A 15,182-nucleotide genomic window follows, 5' to 3' on the forward strand; every position below is an offset into this window, starting at 1 on the left:
GATGATATGCTCTTGGCTGGAGCAAGTTTGAAAGAAATTCAGAAAGTTAAGGCTGATCTCAGTAATGCTTTTGAGATGAAGGATTTAGGCTCTGCAAAACGAATTCTGGGTATGTCTATTTTCAGAGATAGAAAGAAGAGAGAGATTGTGTTGTCTCAAACTGATTATGTGCAGAGAATACTCAAGAGGTTCCAGATGAGTAACATCAAGGAAGTCTCAGTTCCTATGAGCCAACAATATAAATTGTCTGCAGACCAGAAACCAAAATGTAAGGCTGAGGAAGATGAGATGAGACAGATCCCTTATGCTAGCATCATTGGTAGCATCATGTATGCTATGATTAGCACAAGGCCGGATGTGGCACAAGCTATTTCAGTAACAAGTAGATATATGTCCAACCATGGTAAGGAGCATTGGGCTGCACTGAAGTGGTTGATGAGATACTTGAAAGGAGCATCGGATGTTGGTATTCTGTTCAAGGGAGGAGAAGACCATGAAGGGGATGCTTTGGTTGGCTGGTGTGACTCTGATTTTGCTGGTAACTTAGACACCAGGAGATCTCAGTCTGGGTTCCTATTTACTTTGTATGGATCCGTCATCAGCTGGAAAAGCAGCTTGCAGGGAGTGGTTGCATTATCAACCACAGAGGCTGAGTTCATGGCTATGACATCTGCTGTGAAAGAAAGCAAGTGGCTAAAGGGGATTTTGGAGGATTTTGGTGTAAAGCAATGTAGTGTGAGCATTGGTTGTGACAACAACAGTGCATTGAGCTTGGCTAAGCATCAAGTATATCACGAGAGGAGTAAGCACATAGACGTGAGGTTGCACTTCATTAGGGAGGAGATTGAAAGAGGCAATGTGAAAGTCTTCAAAGTTCACACTTCAGAAAACCCGGCAGATATGTTGACTAAGCCATTACCTAAGGAAAAGTTTCTGCTATGTTTGAAACTGGTGGGACTGGAGAGGAGGAGTTCTGGTTGGTGACTCCGCTATCACAGGTGGAGTTTGTTGGTAGATTGTGATAGCTTCGGTTTTGAGCTCGGCTGTTGAGTTCGGTTTTTTGAGCTCGGTGATGGTGTTCGGTGTCAGAGCTCGGTGTTACGAGCTTAATCGAGTTCGGTGTTAGAGTTCGGTAGTTCGGCACCAAGTTCGGTAGCTCGGCAGCTCCGTGGTCTGGAGAGAACGATCAAAACATGAAGAAGAGTTCGGCTGTTATAACAACTCGTTTCAACAGCCGTTGGATGTACTTAGTTAGTCATGTTTAATCCTGACCGTTAGATGGAAAATAGCCGTTAGTTAGTTTTGAGCTTTTAATAGTTTGTTATTCTGCTTTATTCAGTAATTTTTCATCTTCCGTTTCTGGTGAATAAAATTCTCTTTCGATTTCCAAGTCTTGATTTTTCCTCTCCCAACATTCGACAATCTGTAGCTAGGATTAACATTTTTGACTACTTCAAGTTGCTTTGGAAATCATATTTGATGGGAAAAAAGTGGGGTATGGTCATTATCTGATTATCTTTTCATCGAATTTGCACGAAAACGCCCTAGGCAGCCTGTTAAGGATGAAGTTCCTTAACTCGTATATTTTGCATCGAACGTCGCGGGAGCTTTTGCCCGTCGATCAATCCGTCGTCAAAATTAGGGCTTTGTGAGTTTTGCAAGTTTAAAAGGAAAGAGAGTAAGAGAAAATAAAATAGAAGGATAATTGATATTTCTTGAATAATTAAAGAGAATAAAAATAGCCCTATTTATAATAAGGATACTAACTTAACGAGCAAGACAAAAGATATGGAAAAGATATGCAAATCCATAATTAACTAACTAACTAAAAAATAATAATAATAATCGTATCACAACCCCTTCCGTATACTTTGAAATCTTCAGAGGCCCATAACTTCTTCGTTACTCATCCTTTTTTAGTATTTCAAGTTGCGTTGGAAATCATGTTTGATGGAAAATAGTGGGGTATGGTCATTATCTGATTATCTCTTCTTTGAATTTGCACGAAAACGCCCTAGGCAGCTCCTTCCGTATACTTTGAAATCTTCAGAGTCCCATAATTTCTTCGCTACTCGTCCTTTTTTACTACTTCAAGTTGCGTTGGAAATCATATTTGATGGGAAATAGTGGGGTATGGTCATTATCTGATTATCTTTTCGTCGAATTTACACGAAAACGCCCTAGGCGGGGTCTTCCGTATACTTTGAAATCTTCAGATGCTCATAACTTCTTCGTTACTCGTCCTTGTTGATTACTTCAATTAGCGTTAGAAATCATATTTGATGAGAAACAGTGGGACATGGTCATTATCTGATTATCTCTTTGTCAAATTTTCACGAAAACGCTCTACGCAGCCCCTTGCGTATATTTTGAAATCTTCAGAGGCCCATAACTTCTTCGTTACTCGTCCTTGTTGACTACTTCAAGTAGCGTTAGAAATCAAATTTGATGGGCAACAGTAGGGCATGGACATTATCTGAGTATCTATTCGTCGAATTTGCACGAAAACGCCTTAGGCAGCCCCTTCCGTATATTTTGAAATCTTCAGATGCTCATAACTTCTTTGTTACTCATCCTTTTTGACTACTTCTAGTTGCGTTGGAAATCATAATTGATGGAAAACAGTATGCTATGGTCAATATCTGATTATTTCTTCGTCGAATTTGCACGAAAACGCCCTAGGCAGCCAGCCCCTTCCGTATACTTTGAAATCTTCAGATGCCCATAACTTCTTCGTTACTCGTCCTTGTTGATTACTTCAAGTAGCGTTAGAAATCATATTTGATGGGAAACAGTGGGGCATGGTCATTATCTGATTATCTCTTCGTCGAATTTGAACGAAAATGCCCTAGACAGCCCCTTCCGTATATTTTGAAATCTTCAGAGGCCCATAATTTTTTCGTTACTCGTCCTTTTTTACTACTCCAAGTTGCGTTGGAAATCATATTTGGTGGGAAACAATGGGGTATGGTCATTATCAGATTATCTTTTTGTCAAATTTGCACGAAAACGCCCTAGGCAGCCCCTTTCGTATATTTTGAAACCTTCAGAGACCCATAACTTCTTCATTACTCGTCCTTTTTTACTACTTCAAGTAGCGTTGGAAATCATATTTGATGAGAAAAAGTATGGTATGGTCATTAACTGATTATCTCTTCGTCGAATTTGCACAAAAACGCCCTAGGCAGCCCCTTCCGTATATTTTGAAATCTTCAGAGGCCCATAACTTCTTCGTTACGCGTCCTTTTGGACTACTTCAAGTTGCGTTGGAAATCATATTTGGTGGGAAACAATGGGGTATGGTCATTATCTGATTATCTTTTCATCAAATTTGCACAAAAGCGCCGTAGGCAGCCCCTTCCGTATATTTTGAAATCTTCAGAGGCCCATAACTTCTTCGTTACTCGTCCTTTTTGACTACTTCAAGTTGCGTTGGAAATCAAATTTGATGGGAAACAGTGGGGTATGGTCATTATCTGATTATCTTTTCGTCGAATTTGCACGATAATGCCCTAGGCAGCCCCTTATACCGTTTATTTTGAAATCTTTAGATTCCCATAACTTTTTCGTTACTCGTCCTTGTTCACAACTTGAAGTAGCATTAGAAATCATATTTGATGGGAAAAGTAGGATATGGTCATTATCAGATTATCTTTTCGTCGAGTTTGCACGCAAATGCCCTAGTTAGCCCCTTGTGTATATATTGAAATCTTTTGATGCCCATAACTTTTTCGTTGCTCGTCCTTTTTGACTACTTCAAGTAGCATTGGAAATCATATTTGACGGGAAACAGTGGGGTATGTTCGTTATCTGATTATCTCTTCGTCACGAAAATGCCCTAGGCAGCCCATTCCGTATATTTTGAAATCTTCAGAGGCATATAACTTCTTCGTTACTCGTCCTTTTTGACTACTTCTAGTTGCATTGGAAATCATATTTGGTGAGAAACAATAGGGTATGGCCATTATCTGATTTTCCTTTCTTCGAATTGGCACGAAAGCGCCCTAGGCAGCCCCTTCCGTATATTTTGAAATCTTCAGATGCCCTTAACTTCTTCGTTACTCGTCCTTTTCGACTACTTCAAGTAGCGTTGGAAATCATATTTGATGGGAAACAGTGGGGTATGGTCATTATCTGATTATCTCTTCGTCAAATTTGCACGAAAACACCCTAGTCAGCCGCTTCCGTATATTTTGAAATCTTTAGAGGCTCATAACTTCTTCGTTACTCGTCCTTTTTGACTACTTCAAGTTGCGTTTGAAATCATATTTTATGGAAAACAGTATGGTATGGTCATTATCTGATTATCTCTTCGTCGAATTTGCACGAAAACGCCCTAGGCAGCCCCTTCCGTATATTTTTAAATCTTCAGAGGCCCATAACTTCTTCGTTACTCGTTCTTTTTTACTACTTCAAGTTGCGTTGGAAATCATATTTGGTGGGAAACAATGGGGTATGGTCATTATCTGATTATCTTTTTGTCAAATTTGCACGAAAGCGCCCTATGCAGCCCCTTCCGTATATTTTGAAATCTTCAGATGCCCATAACTTCTTCGTTACTCGTCCTTTTTTACTACTTCAAATTGCGTTGGAAATCATATTTGATGGGAAACAGTGGGGTTTGGTCATTATCTGATTATCTTTTCCTCAAATTTGTACGATAATGCCCTAGGCAACCCCTTGTACCGTTTATTTTGAAATCTTTAGATTCCCATAACATTTTCGTTACTCGTCCTTATTCACTGCTTGAAGTAGCGTTAGAAATCATATTTGATGGGCAACAGTAGAATATGGTCATTATCAGATTATCTTTTCGTCGAGTTTGCACGCAAATTCCCTAGTCAGCCCCTTCCGTATATTTTGAAATCTTTAGAGGCCTATAACTTCTTCGTTGCTCGTCCTTTTTGACTACTTCAAGTTGCGTTGGAAATCATATTTGATGGAAAACAGTATGGTATGGTCATTATCTGATTATCCCTTCGTCGAATTTGCACGAAAACGCCCTACAACCCCTTACGTCTATTTTGAAACCTTCAGAGGCCCATAACTTCTTCGTTACTCGTCCTTTTTGACTACTTCAAGTTGCATTAGAAATCATATTTGATGGATAACAGTATGGTATGGTCATTATCTGATTATCTCCTCGTCGAATTTGCACGAAAACACCCTAGGCAGCCCCTTCCGTATACTTTGAAATCTTCAGATCCCCATAACTTCTTCGTTACTCGTCCTTTTTGACTACTTCAAGTAGCGTTGAAAATCATATTTGATGAGAAACAGTGGGGTACGATCATTATCTAATTATCTCTTCATCGAATTTGCACGAAAACGCCCTACGCAGCAGCCCCTTCTGCATACTTTGAAATCTTCAGATGCTCATAACTTCTTCGTTACTCGTCCTTGTTGAATATTTGATGGGAAACAGTGGGGTATGGTCATTATCTGATTATCTATTCGTCGAATTGCACGAAAACGACTTAGGCAGCCCCTTTCGTATATTTTGAAATCTTCAGAGGCCCATAACTTCTTCGTTACTCATCCTTTTTTACTACTTCAAGTAGCGTTGGAAATCATATTTGATGGGAAACAGTATGGTATGGTCATTAGCTGGTTATCTTTTCATCGAATTTGCACGAAAACGCCCTAGGCAACCCCTTCCGTATATTTTGAAATCTTTAGAGGCCCATAACTTATTCGTTACTTGTCCTTTTTTACTACTTCAAGTTGCGTTGGAAATCATGTTTGATGGGAAACAGTGGGGTATTGTCATTATCTGATTATCTTTTCATCGAATTTACACGAAAACGCCCTAGGCAGCTCCTTCCGTATACTTTGAAATCTTCAGAGGCCCATAATTTGTTCGTTACTCGTCCTTTTTGACTACTTCAAGTTGCGTTGGAAATCATATTTGATGGGAAACTGTGGGGTATGGTCATTATCTGATTATCTTTTCGTCGAATTTGCGCGAAAAAAGCCCTAGGCAGCAGCCCCTTCCGTATATTTTGAAATCTTCAAGACCCATAACTTCTTCGTTACTCGTCCTTTTTTACTACTTCAACCTGCGTTGGAAATCATATTTAGTGGGAAACAATGAGGTATGGTCATTATCTAGTTATCCTTTCGTCGAATTTGTACGAAAACCCCCTAAGCAGTCCCTTCCGTATATTTTGAAATCTTCCGAGACCCATAACTTCTTCGTTACTCGTCCTTGTTGACTACTTCAAGTAGTGTTGGAAATTATATTTGAAGGAAAACAATATGGTATGGTCATTATCTGATTATCTCTTCGTCGAATTGCACGAAAACGACTTAGGCAGCCCCTTTCGTATATTTTGAAATCTTCAGAGGCCCATAACTTCTTCGTTACTCATCCTTTTTTACTACTTCAAGTAGCGTTGGAAATCATATTTGATGGGAAACAGTATGGTATGGTCATTATCTAATTATCTCTTCGTCGAATTTGCACGAAAAAAGCCCTAGGCAGCAGCCCCTTCCGTATATTTTGAAATCTTCAAGACCCATAACTTCTTCGTTACTCGTCCTTTTTTACTACTTCAACCTGCGTTGAAAATCATATTTGGTGGGAAACAATGAGGTATGGTCATTATCTGGTTATCCTTTCGTCGAATTTGTACGAAAACGCCCTAAGCAGTCTCTTCCGTATATTTTGAAATCTTCCGAGACCCATAACTTCTTCGTTACTCGTCCTTGTTGACTACTTCAAGTAGTGTTGGAAATTATATTTGAAGGAAAACAGTATGGTATGGTCATTATCTGATTATCTCTTCGTCGAATTGCACGAAAACGACTTAGGCAGCCCCTTTCGTATATTTTGAAATCTTCAGAGGCCCATAACTTCTTCGTTACTCATCCTTTTTTACTACTTCAAGTAGCGTTGGAAATCATATTTGTTGGGAAACAGTATGGTATGGTCATTATCTGATTATCTCTTCGTCGAATTTGCACGAAAACGCCCTAGGCAGCCCCTTCCGTATATTTTGAAATCTTCAGAGGCCCATAACTTCTTCGTTACTCGTCCTTTTTTACTACTTCAAGTTGCGTTGGAAATCATATTTGGTGGGAAACAATGGAGTATGGTCATTATCTGATTATCTTTTCGTCGAATTTGCACGAAAATGCCCTAGGCCTAATCCAACCCTTTGCTATTCCACTACGATTTTGCGTTACAACATCTATGACTATTCAAAGTCTCGACTAGAAAAGCACCTCATTTCTTACTTCTTAGTATGAAGATTGGACATTTTAAAATTTTGTTAATCTTTCCCCACTTTATACGTACTAACAAAAGACCCTAATGAATTGTGTCATGACACTTCACTGAAATCAAGTCACCACAAAAAATATTCTAGAATTGAAGTACTAACAAAAGAACACTAATGAATTAGTTTTCTTATTTTTAAAATTGAAGTACTATATTTAGTAGTCTAAGTTTTGACGAAATAAATATAACAACATAAATAAATTTCATAATGGGCGTGACTGACGTAAGCATTCATAAATACTCCACTACCTAAAAAAAATATACTAGCATTCATTCGAAGAATCTTTCCATAATGCCATCACATTCGAAAATCTTAAGAGCATCTTCAATGGCGGACGTCCGGTCGGACATCCGCGACGGGCGACCGGGACGTCCGCCATTGTAACGAAGCAACTCGGATACGGACGTCGGATGTCCTCGGACGTCCGGGCGACGGGCGGGCGGACGTCCGCCATTGTGGCGTGGGTCGGACGTCCGGTATTAATTTTTTTTTAAAAAACTCTATATATACGGCTCGTTGAACTTCATTTCATTCGCACCACTTGTGTTAATTTTTTTTGTTTTAAAACTCTATATATACGATTGACGTTGATGTGATTAATTTTTTTTGTTTTATTACTATGTAATTTTTTTTTTCGAATCATGTATGTTTTTTTTAATGAAGTTGTTAATCTTTCATGTTCGTATTCGTGTTGAAATTTTATTTCCGTAAACGTAAATTGCTTTATTTGTGAATTTGTGATTTTTTTATTGCGGGAAGTCCTAGTGGGAAGGGTGATGGGAAGAACAGATTGTGCAGGGAAAGTCCTAGTGACGTGGCAGTGGAATGGGAAGTCCTAGTGACGTGGCAGTGGGTGTTTTTGGGAAGTCCTAGTAGATGTCCGAGTGGGACATCCGTGCATTGGAGATGTTCTAATAACAAAATAAAAAGCAAAATAAAACAAATCTATTAATAATTAACGGAAAATATTACACAAAATCGTTAAAATAATTCGAGAAATATACAATAATATAAAATACCAATTTTTTTTAGTAATTCACTGAAATCAATATTGGGTATAAAATTGGTTCAAATATATATGAAATTCAATGAAAAAATAATAGTACTTCCTTCACCCTTTAAAATAAGAACTATTTTCATTTTAGTTCGTCCTTTAAAATTATACCACATATTTTTATTATTATAAGAACTATTTTCATTTTAGTTTGTCCTTTAAAATTATACCACATATTTTTATTTAATAATAAATTTTCTTTTCTATGAAGGGAGACCCATTATTTATTAATAATTCTTTAAATATATTTTCTTTTTATATTTTTAATGGAAATTTATATTTTTAAAGAAAGGAGCTAAGAATAGATTAGAAAGGAGCCGTAAAAATCGACCCCACTCACTCAACGCGACAAAAGGAGGCGCTGAAATTGAAGAAGCTTCTACACATGCTTTTCTTTGTCAATCTTCAAAACTTTGAAAATTCGTGGAAAATTTATCTCAACTTCACCCACCATTTTTTCCATTTCTTCTTCTCTCACTCACTAGAATTGTTTGTTAATAATATTCAAGCACAAAACAGTTGTTATCTCTCTCTGTCTCTATCTCATCTCTCTCTCTCTTTCTCTGCAGAAAAAAGGCAAATTTCCCAGAATCGATACTAAAAGGAGCAAGAAATCTCCAGTTCTAATCTCTTTTTCATGGTTATCTGCTATGAGTTTTTATAAATGTATATAGATATGTATATATGTTTTTTTCTGTTGGATCACAGATTTTTCTATTTTTCAAATATTTTTTGCAGCTGGATTTATAGTTTTATTTGATAACGTAAACTTAATTTGCTGCAAAAATTCGTCATATGATGATCCAGTGGCAATTGAAATAAAGGTAGCTTTTACAGAAAATTTGTTGAATTTGAGTGCCTAGAAATACTTTAGTAGTATATCTGTAATTAACAACTATCAACTCGTTTTGTATTATCTGGAAAGTTCAAAGTTGTATTTGTGAAAATTGACAACTTTGCTTCTTTGCAAATAATTTATTAGTGTATGTGTGAGAGGAGAGGAATATGTGGGGTTGTATCTATCATTTAAAAATTAATGCGGCTTGCCTACATTATTACTCATGAATCATCACAAACTTTGTTTTCTAGCTCAGATTTCCTTTTCCATCAGTTTTCAACAAGTCCCACAATTTATAAATATTTTTATTTCACAAAAAATAATGTTGTTTACTTTGAGTTTTGCTGGTCAATTCAGTTTAGGTGGAATTTGAAGATAAACAGCCTCAAATTGCTCTAATTATCTCATTTATTTTCCAAGACTTATTGACTTTTACGATTTTTTGAACCTTTCTATCTGCTCCCTCATATATGATTTATGAATATGTAAGTTGTAGAATCATAAATAGCTGTTTTGGATCATGTTTCCACTGTTCTTGAAATAAAACTCGCCCTCTCTCTCTCTAGGGAAAAAGAAACCATGAAGAAGACAAGGTTGATGATCAAATTAATGGTGATCATGCTATTACCAGCTGCATTATACGCAGAGCCAAGATCTCAGAAAATAAAGCAAATCTGTGGAACCCAACGTGAGCACAACACCACTCTCTTTGTGCCAAATTTTGTGGCCGTTATGGAGAACATAAGCACACAAATCCGGCTTTCAGGCTTCGGCGTGGCGGAGGTGGGCTCTGGGCCCGACAAGAACTACGGATTGGCTCAATGCTACGGCGACCTTTCTCCCGTTGACTGCGTGCTGTGCTATGCCGAAGCCCGGACAGTCCTGCCGCAGTGCTATCCCGTCAATGGAGGGAGGATCTACCTGGACGGCTGCTTCATGCGGGCCGAGAACTACAGCTTCTTTGGGGAGCACACGGGCCCGACTGATCAGGCTGTGTGTGGGAACATAACCCGGCCCCAACCAGCCTTCCATGAATCAGTCAGACAGGCGTTGTCGCAGGCAGTTTCAGCTGCACCGAGCAACTACGGCTATGCACGGGCCCAGGTGGCTGTGGCCCAGACGAGAAACCAGTCGGCCTACGTCCTGGCTGACTGCTGGAGGACGATCAGCCCTAGCGCTTGCCGAGAGTGCCTGGTGAATGCGTCTGCAGCCATATCGGGCTGCCTGCCTGCTTCTGAGGGCCGGGCACTCAACACGGGGTGTTTCATGAGGTATTCAGACGTCAATTTTCTCAATCCTGTACCTAGAAATGGAAGCTCAAGAGGTAATAAAACTAGTTAGAGTGTGTTTTTGTCTTGAGTTTTTGCCTTCCTTAGCCTTTTCTGATATAGGTCTTCTGCTGCTGCCACTGCAGGCAGAACTATCGGCATTGTGATAGCAGCTATCAGTGCAGCAGCCGTCCTAATAATGGCGGCCATCATCGGATTTTACATACGGAAGAACAGAACCATCCAAAAGAAGAGAAAAGGTACAAGCTAACACAATTTGTGAATGTCTTTCCTAGGTTAGACCTTTCCTGAGATGTTATCAGCAATTCGTGAGGCCCAAGCAATCTTAAGAGATTGATTTATTTCCTGTTTCAGGCGACGTGGAGAAACTAGTGAAGACCCTCCACGACCAAAGCCTAAACTTCAAACATTCCACACTAGAGAAAGCTACTGATTCTTTCAATGAAGCAAACAAACTAGGACAAGGTGGTTTTGGGACAGTGTATAAGGTCATCACTCAGAAATATCAGTAGAGAAACAAACCTCTTTATGCATGCGTGCTTTCTGAATTCTGATACAGGGAAACAAAATCTTGATGCAGGGAGTTTTGCCAGATGGGAGAGAGATAGCTGTCAAGAGGCTCTTCTTCAACAACAAACACAGAGCAGCAGATTTCTATAATGAAGTAAACATGATCAGTAGCGTCGAACACAAGAATCTTGTAAGGTTGTTGGGGTGCAGCTGCTCAGGACCAGAAAGCCTTCTTGTTTACGAGTTCTTGCCTAACAAAAGCCTCGATCGGTTCATCTTTGGTAATAAAGTACTCGTTTTCAGGTTCTAAAACTAGGTTTCTGGTCCAGCTTTTCAGTGGTGTATGTAGTAATCTTTGTTAATTGATTCACAGATTCAAGCAATGGTAAAGCACTCTACTGGGAGAAGAGACTCGAGATAATTATAGGAACAGCAGAGGGGTTAGTGTACCTTCATGAAAACACGAAAACGAGAATCATTCACAGAGACATCAAAGCGAGCAACATACTCTTGGATTCCAGATTGCGCGCTAAAATTGCAGATTTCGGGCTGGCTAGGTCCTTCCAAGAAGATAAAAGTCACATCAGCACAGCCATAGCAGGAACACTGTGAGTGTATCAATCATACTACTAGTTAAGTAATAAACTTATGAACACTAACTGATCCCAACAAAAATTCTTGAATCCACAAATTGCAGAGGATATATGGCCCCAGAATACCTAGCTCACGGCCAGTTAACAGAAAAAGTAGATGTTTACAGCTACGGAGTGCTTCTGCTAGAAATCATCACGGGCAGGCAGAATAACAGAAGCAAAACCACAGAGTATACAGACAGCTTGGTGACAATTGTGAGTTCCAAACATATCTACATATATATACTAATTCGATTTTCTTGGGACTAAACTAATTTGTATGGTTCAGGCATGGAACCATTTCCAGCGAAGAACAGTGGAGGAGCTCTTCGACCCCAACCTAATGCTGCATAACTACAGCACCATCGACATTAAGAGCGAGATTCTAAGGGCGGTTCACGTGGGACTCTTGTGCACACAAGAAATCCCTTTGCTACGGCCAACCATGTCTAAGGCGCTACTGATGCTAGTGGGCAAGGAGCACCTGCCAGCACCAACCAGTCCCCCATTCATGGATGATAAGACAATGGAATTCAACAATATCAGCTTGGACACGTCGCCAATCCTTAATAATGGCGATGCGGCCTCAGTTGCCAACCTTTCCCAGAGTCTTTTCCTTCCTAGGTGACCTAGAAGCTGAGTGTTTTAAGGGGAAACTTTGTGATGTATTGCTTTGTTGAGTTTTAGAGTTGAACTGCTTAGAGAGAGATTTTAGTGTAAATTAAATCATCCATGTTACATATACTCGCATATAAATTTTGACATTTTCACTCAACAATATAGAGATACAAACAGATTTTAGTATGGATTAAGCATTAACTTATACATAGGAACAAAATTTCCAAGGGACTTGTGCTTGTGGGGAGGCTGATGTATATACCATATTGCAACCTATACCATTGCTCAACAGATTCAGTAGTTGAAGAAAGCCAGCGCATGAAACTGAACCTGCATTCAGAAGATCCAGTCTGGTGGCAAGGGTACCTTCCTAACGAGTCACCACCAAATTCCCCATGAGCCCTGCACCAATCTCGTAGAACTTGGCCTCGGAAAAGCCCACCTCTCCAGCTAGCTGCTCCAACTCCTTTCCTGCATCGAAACACGAATAAGTTTATGGATTATATATTTTCACCCTCCTAGCAGTGGATAAAGTGATAATGCAATTTGTTTCTCATGGTTGAGTATTGGTACAATTGGTCACCAAAGTAGATTTGTTCCAAACATCATCCTTTCTATTTCAGTTTCCTCAAAGAAAATTGTATGTAGACATGTGAAATAGGAAATATACCCGTCAGATATTCCTTGATTGAGCTCTTCAAGTACTGGTACTCGTCGGCTAGGGCATAGCCACTTGCAATCGGAACCACTATGTAATCAATCATCCAATCCTGAAAAAACCAAGATATGTAATGAGATCCTTAAAACACACACACACACACACAACTGTAACTTGGTTTAAGTGATTGTTTAGGAACATCAGAGCTAGATGTTATGTGCACAAGACATTATTTGCTTGCTTATTGTTGGAGATAAATGTTTAGAGAAATCAGTTCTAATAAATAGACATTAGACACAAGGCTTATATGAGTATTACAAAGAAGGTAATTTATAGCACTAAAAATTAGTTCAGTAAATACCTGGACAGAAGAGTTTAATGAGCTAGTGCTTTTGTTGAAGTCAAGAATAGATACTTTTGAACCAGGTTTCAGAACTTTATACATCTCCTCCATAGCTTTTCTCCTATCTACAATATTTCTCAAGCCATAGCCAATGGTTGCGGCATCAAATGAGGATCTAGGGAATGGTAAATCGGCTGCATCTCCTTCAATCCACCTAAGATGAATCAAGGTTCATGAATGGGGTAAAGACATAAAGCTTCAAGGGACATTTTAGTCACTTTGGCCATCTTCAAAGTTTGGCTGCAAGATAGGATATGCTTACTCGATGTTCTTGTAACAGGCCTTTGCTTGCGCACTCTGGCGAGTTGCAGCAATTTGTAACTGCTCCTTTGAGAAATCGAGAGCAATCACCTTTCAATGCCAATAGTCAAAGTGAGTCTAAGATGCTTATCACTTGCATGAACTATTCATGAGTTTCAAAAATGAGACACAAGATGCACCCTAGCACGAGCTATCCAGCTCGACAGGCCAAAATGCCCATAAATTATGGGAACTGTACTTCTAAAACTATTAACAGTTAAGCTTGCTGAATATAATGACAAGAAGATTCTGACCAGAGTACATCTTAAAAAACATCAAATTTAACCTCTCTAATCCTGTAAACACTCAACCAACTGTAGATTTATTAGTGCCTTAGTCGACTATATAACAAATCAAGCAAGCGGCAATGCTTAGAATCTCAGCTAACCGACGGACAGTCATTGAGCAAAATAAGAAACAGCAGATAAATATGCCTAATAGTTAGGATCATTAGATGGAAAAAAGCAGTCGGAAAAGTAAAGAAGACAGAGAATATGGTGAGGAAAGCAAACCTTGCCACTGATTCCAACTTTTTCAGACAACAGAAAAGCCAAATCCCCACTTCCACAACAAACATCCAACACAGTATCTCCTTCTTTAACTCTGTTTTCACATTGAAAATGAACCTTACTATTTATAATCAGCTCAACACTGACCTCACCACATTAACATTTTGTACTTCATAAGTTTTACTAGTATTCTATTTTGAAAAAAAAATGTGCAATCCTCACCCACAGAGAACACAGCACACATGAAACAATGAAAAAAATAGTAAACTCATAAGTCATACCAAGCCAAATTCAAACTTAATATTATCGAATTAGGTCCTGCAGTGTTTCCGTATTACAAATACAATACTCCTATTTGATTTCAAAATTCATTTCTGTTTAATTTAGCCTAAATTAGTAACCGTGCATCAAATTGAATCAGTTGGGAGGTTATTTCTTGCATCTGCAGGCATAAAATTGTTTATCTCTATAGCTATATCATAGTATTAACACTTCCAAAAATTCACAAAATGCAAGATATGAGAGAGAGAGAGGAAGCAGGATATATACCCGCTCCAGGAAACAGCCATCCTCTTCCACACTCTATGCATTCCTAAACTTAACAAATCATTCAACTGCAAAGAAAAGCCTCATAATCCAAAATTCAATCTGAGATAATGGAAAATATCACTATCCCAAGCTAAATTGAGACGTTAAATGAAGATAAAGCTTAGAGAAATGGAGGTGCTAACGTTATCATAGACAGGGGCAATGCGGTTAAAAAGCGCCTGCCTGTCAGCAGCGCACCTGACCGGTCTGATAATGGACCGTGACGCCGGCCGATGCCGGCCACCGGCTGTGGACGGAAAAGCAAATTGAAGTGCAGCCATTTCATTGTTTTTTAATTTTTAAATTATTTTATATATATGACCAGTCATGATTGGTGAGCGTCTATTTTCAAACCAGCGGATTCATAATTATAGATTCCATGCTATATTGAATAATTTAGAATTGAAAATGGGAAAAGTAATACTAGTACTCTAAAGATTAATCGAAATATAAAAAATGGAGATGGTTAATCGCGTTGTAAGAAAAAATACATACTAGGA

At 38.8% G+C, this 15,182-nt stretch overlaps 2 protein-coding genes and 1 long non-coding RNA gene across 3 annotated transcripts; 2 read left to right on the forward strand and 1 right to left on the reverse strand.

Moving 5' to 3' along the window:
• Positions 1-8,663: 8,663 nt before the first annotated feature.
• LOC121768442 lies at positions 8,664-9,162 on the forward strand. The gene is made up of 2 exons (XR_006043370.1): positions 8,664-8,977; positions 9,076-9,162. It is a non-coding gene; the product is annotated as an uncharacterized LOC121768442 (long non-coding RNA).
• Positions 9,163-9,180: 18 nt separating this feature from the next.
• LOC121768440 (cysteine-rich receptor-like protein kinase 2) lies at positions 9,181-12,410 on the forward strand. Its single transcript, XM_042164951.1, has 8 exons — positions 9,181-9,660; positions 9,742-10,499; positions 10,590-10,703; positions 10,819-10,952; positions 11,045-11,255; positions 11,348-11,582; positions 11,672-11,822; positions 11,896-12,410. Exons 1-8 carry the CDS (start codon positions 9,653-9,655, stop codon positions 12,232-12,234), a joined length of 1,950 nt encoding a protein of 649 aa, XP_042020885.1. The 5' UTR covers positions 9,181-9,652; the 3' UTR covers positions 12,235-12,410.
• LOC121768441 (2-phytyl-1,4-beta-naphthoquinone methyltransferase, chloroplastic-like) lies at positions 12,387-15,016 on the reverse strand. Its single transcript, XM_042164952.1, has 7 exons — positions 14,826-15,016; positions 14,644-14,708; positions 14,098-14,188; positions 13,548-13,636; positions 13,244-13,439; positions 12,895-12,994; positions 12,387-12,695 (listed from the first exon to the last, which is right to left on the reverse strand). Exons 1-7 carry the CDS (start codon positions 14,961-14,963, stop codon positions 12,595-12,597), a joined length of 780 nt encoding a protein of 259 aa, XP_042020886.1. The 5' UTR covers positions 14,964-15,016; the 3' UTR covers positions 12,387-12,594.
• Positions 15,017-15,182: the final 166 nt, after the last annotated feature.

Source organism: Salvia splendens, chromosome 15, assembly GCF_004379255.2.
Source record: "Salvia splendens isolate huo1 chromosome 15, SspV2, whole genome shotgun sequence".
NCBI lineage: Eukaryota > Viridiplantae > Streptophyta > Magnoliopsida > Lamiales > Lamiaceae > Salvia > Salvia splendens.

Bases quoted from the DNA above. Each gene is read 5' to 3' on its own strand.
- LOC121768440 (XM_042164951.1), top strand. The intron at 10,953-11,044 runs GTCATCACTCAG...ATCTTGATGCAG, and splicing joins GTTTTGGGACAGTGTATAAG to GGAGTTTTGCCAGATGGGAG. The intron at 11,823-11,895 runs GTGAGTTCCAAA...TGTATGGTTCAG, and splicing joins CAGACAGCTTGGTGACAATT to GCATGGAACCATTTCCAGCG.
- LOC121768441 (XM_042164952.1), bottom strand. From the start codon at position 14,963: ATGGCTGCACTTCAATTTGCTTTTCCGTCCACAGCCGGTGGCCGGCAT. The intron at 14,709-14,825 runs GTTAGCACCTCC...TTTTCTTTGCAG, and splicing joins TTGCCCCTGTCTATGATAAC to TTGAATGATTTGTTAAGTTT. The intron at 13,637-14,097 runs GTTTGCTTTCCT...TGGCATTGAAAG, and splicing joins AAGTTGGAATCAGTGGCAAG to GTGATTGCTCTCGATTTCTC.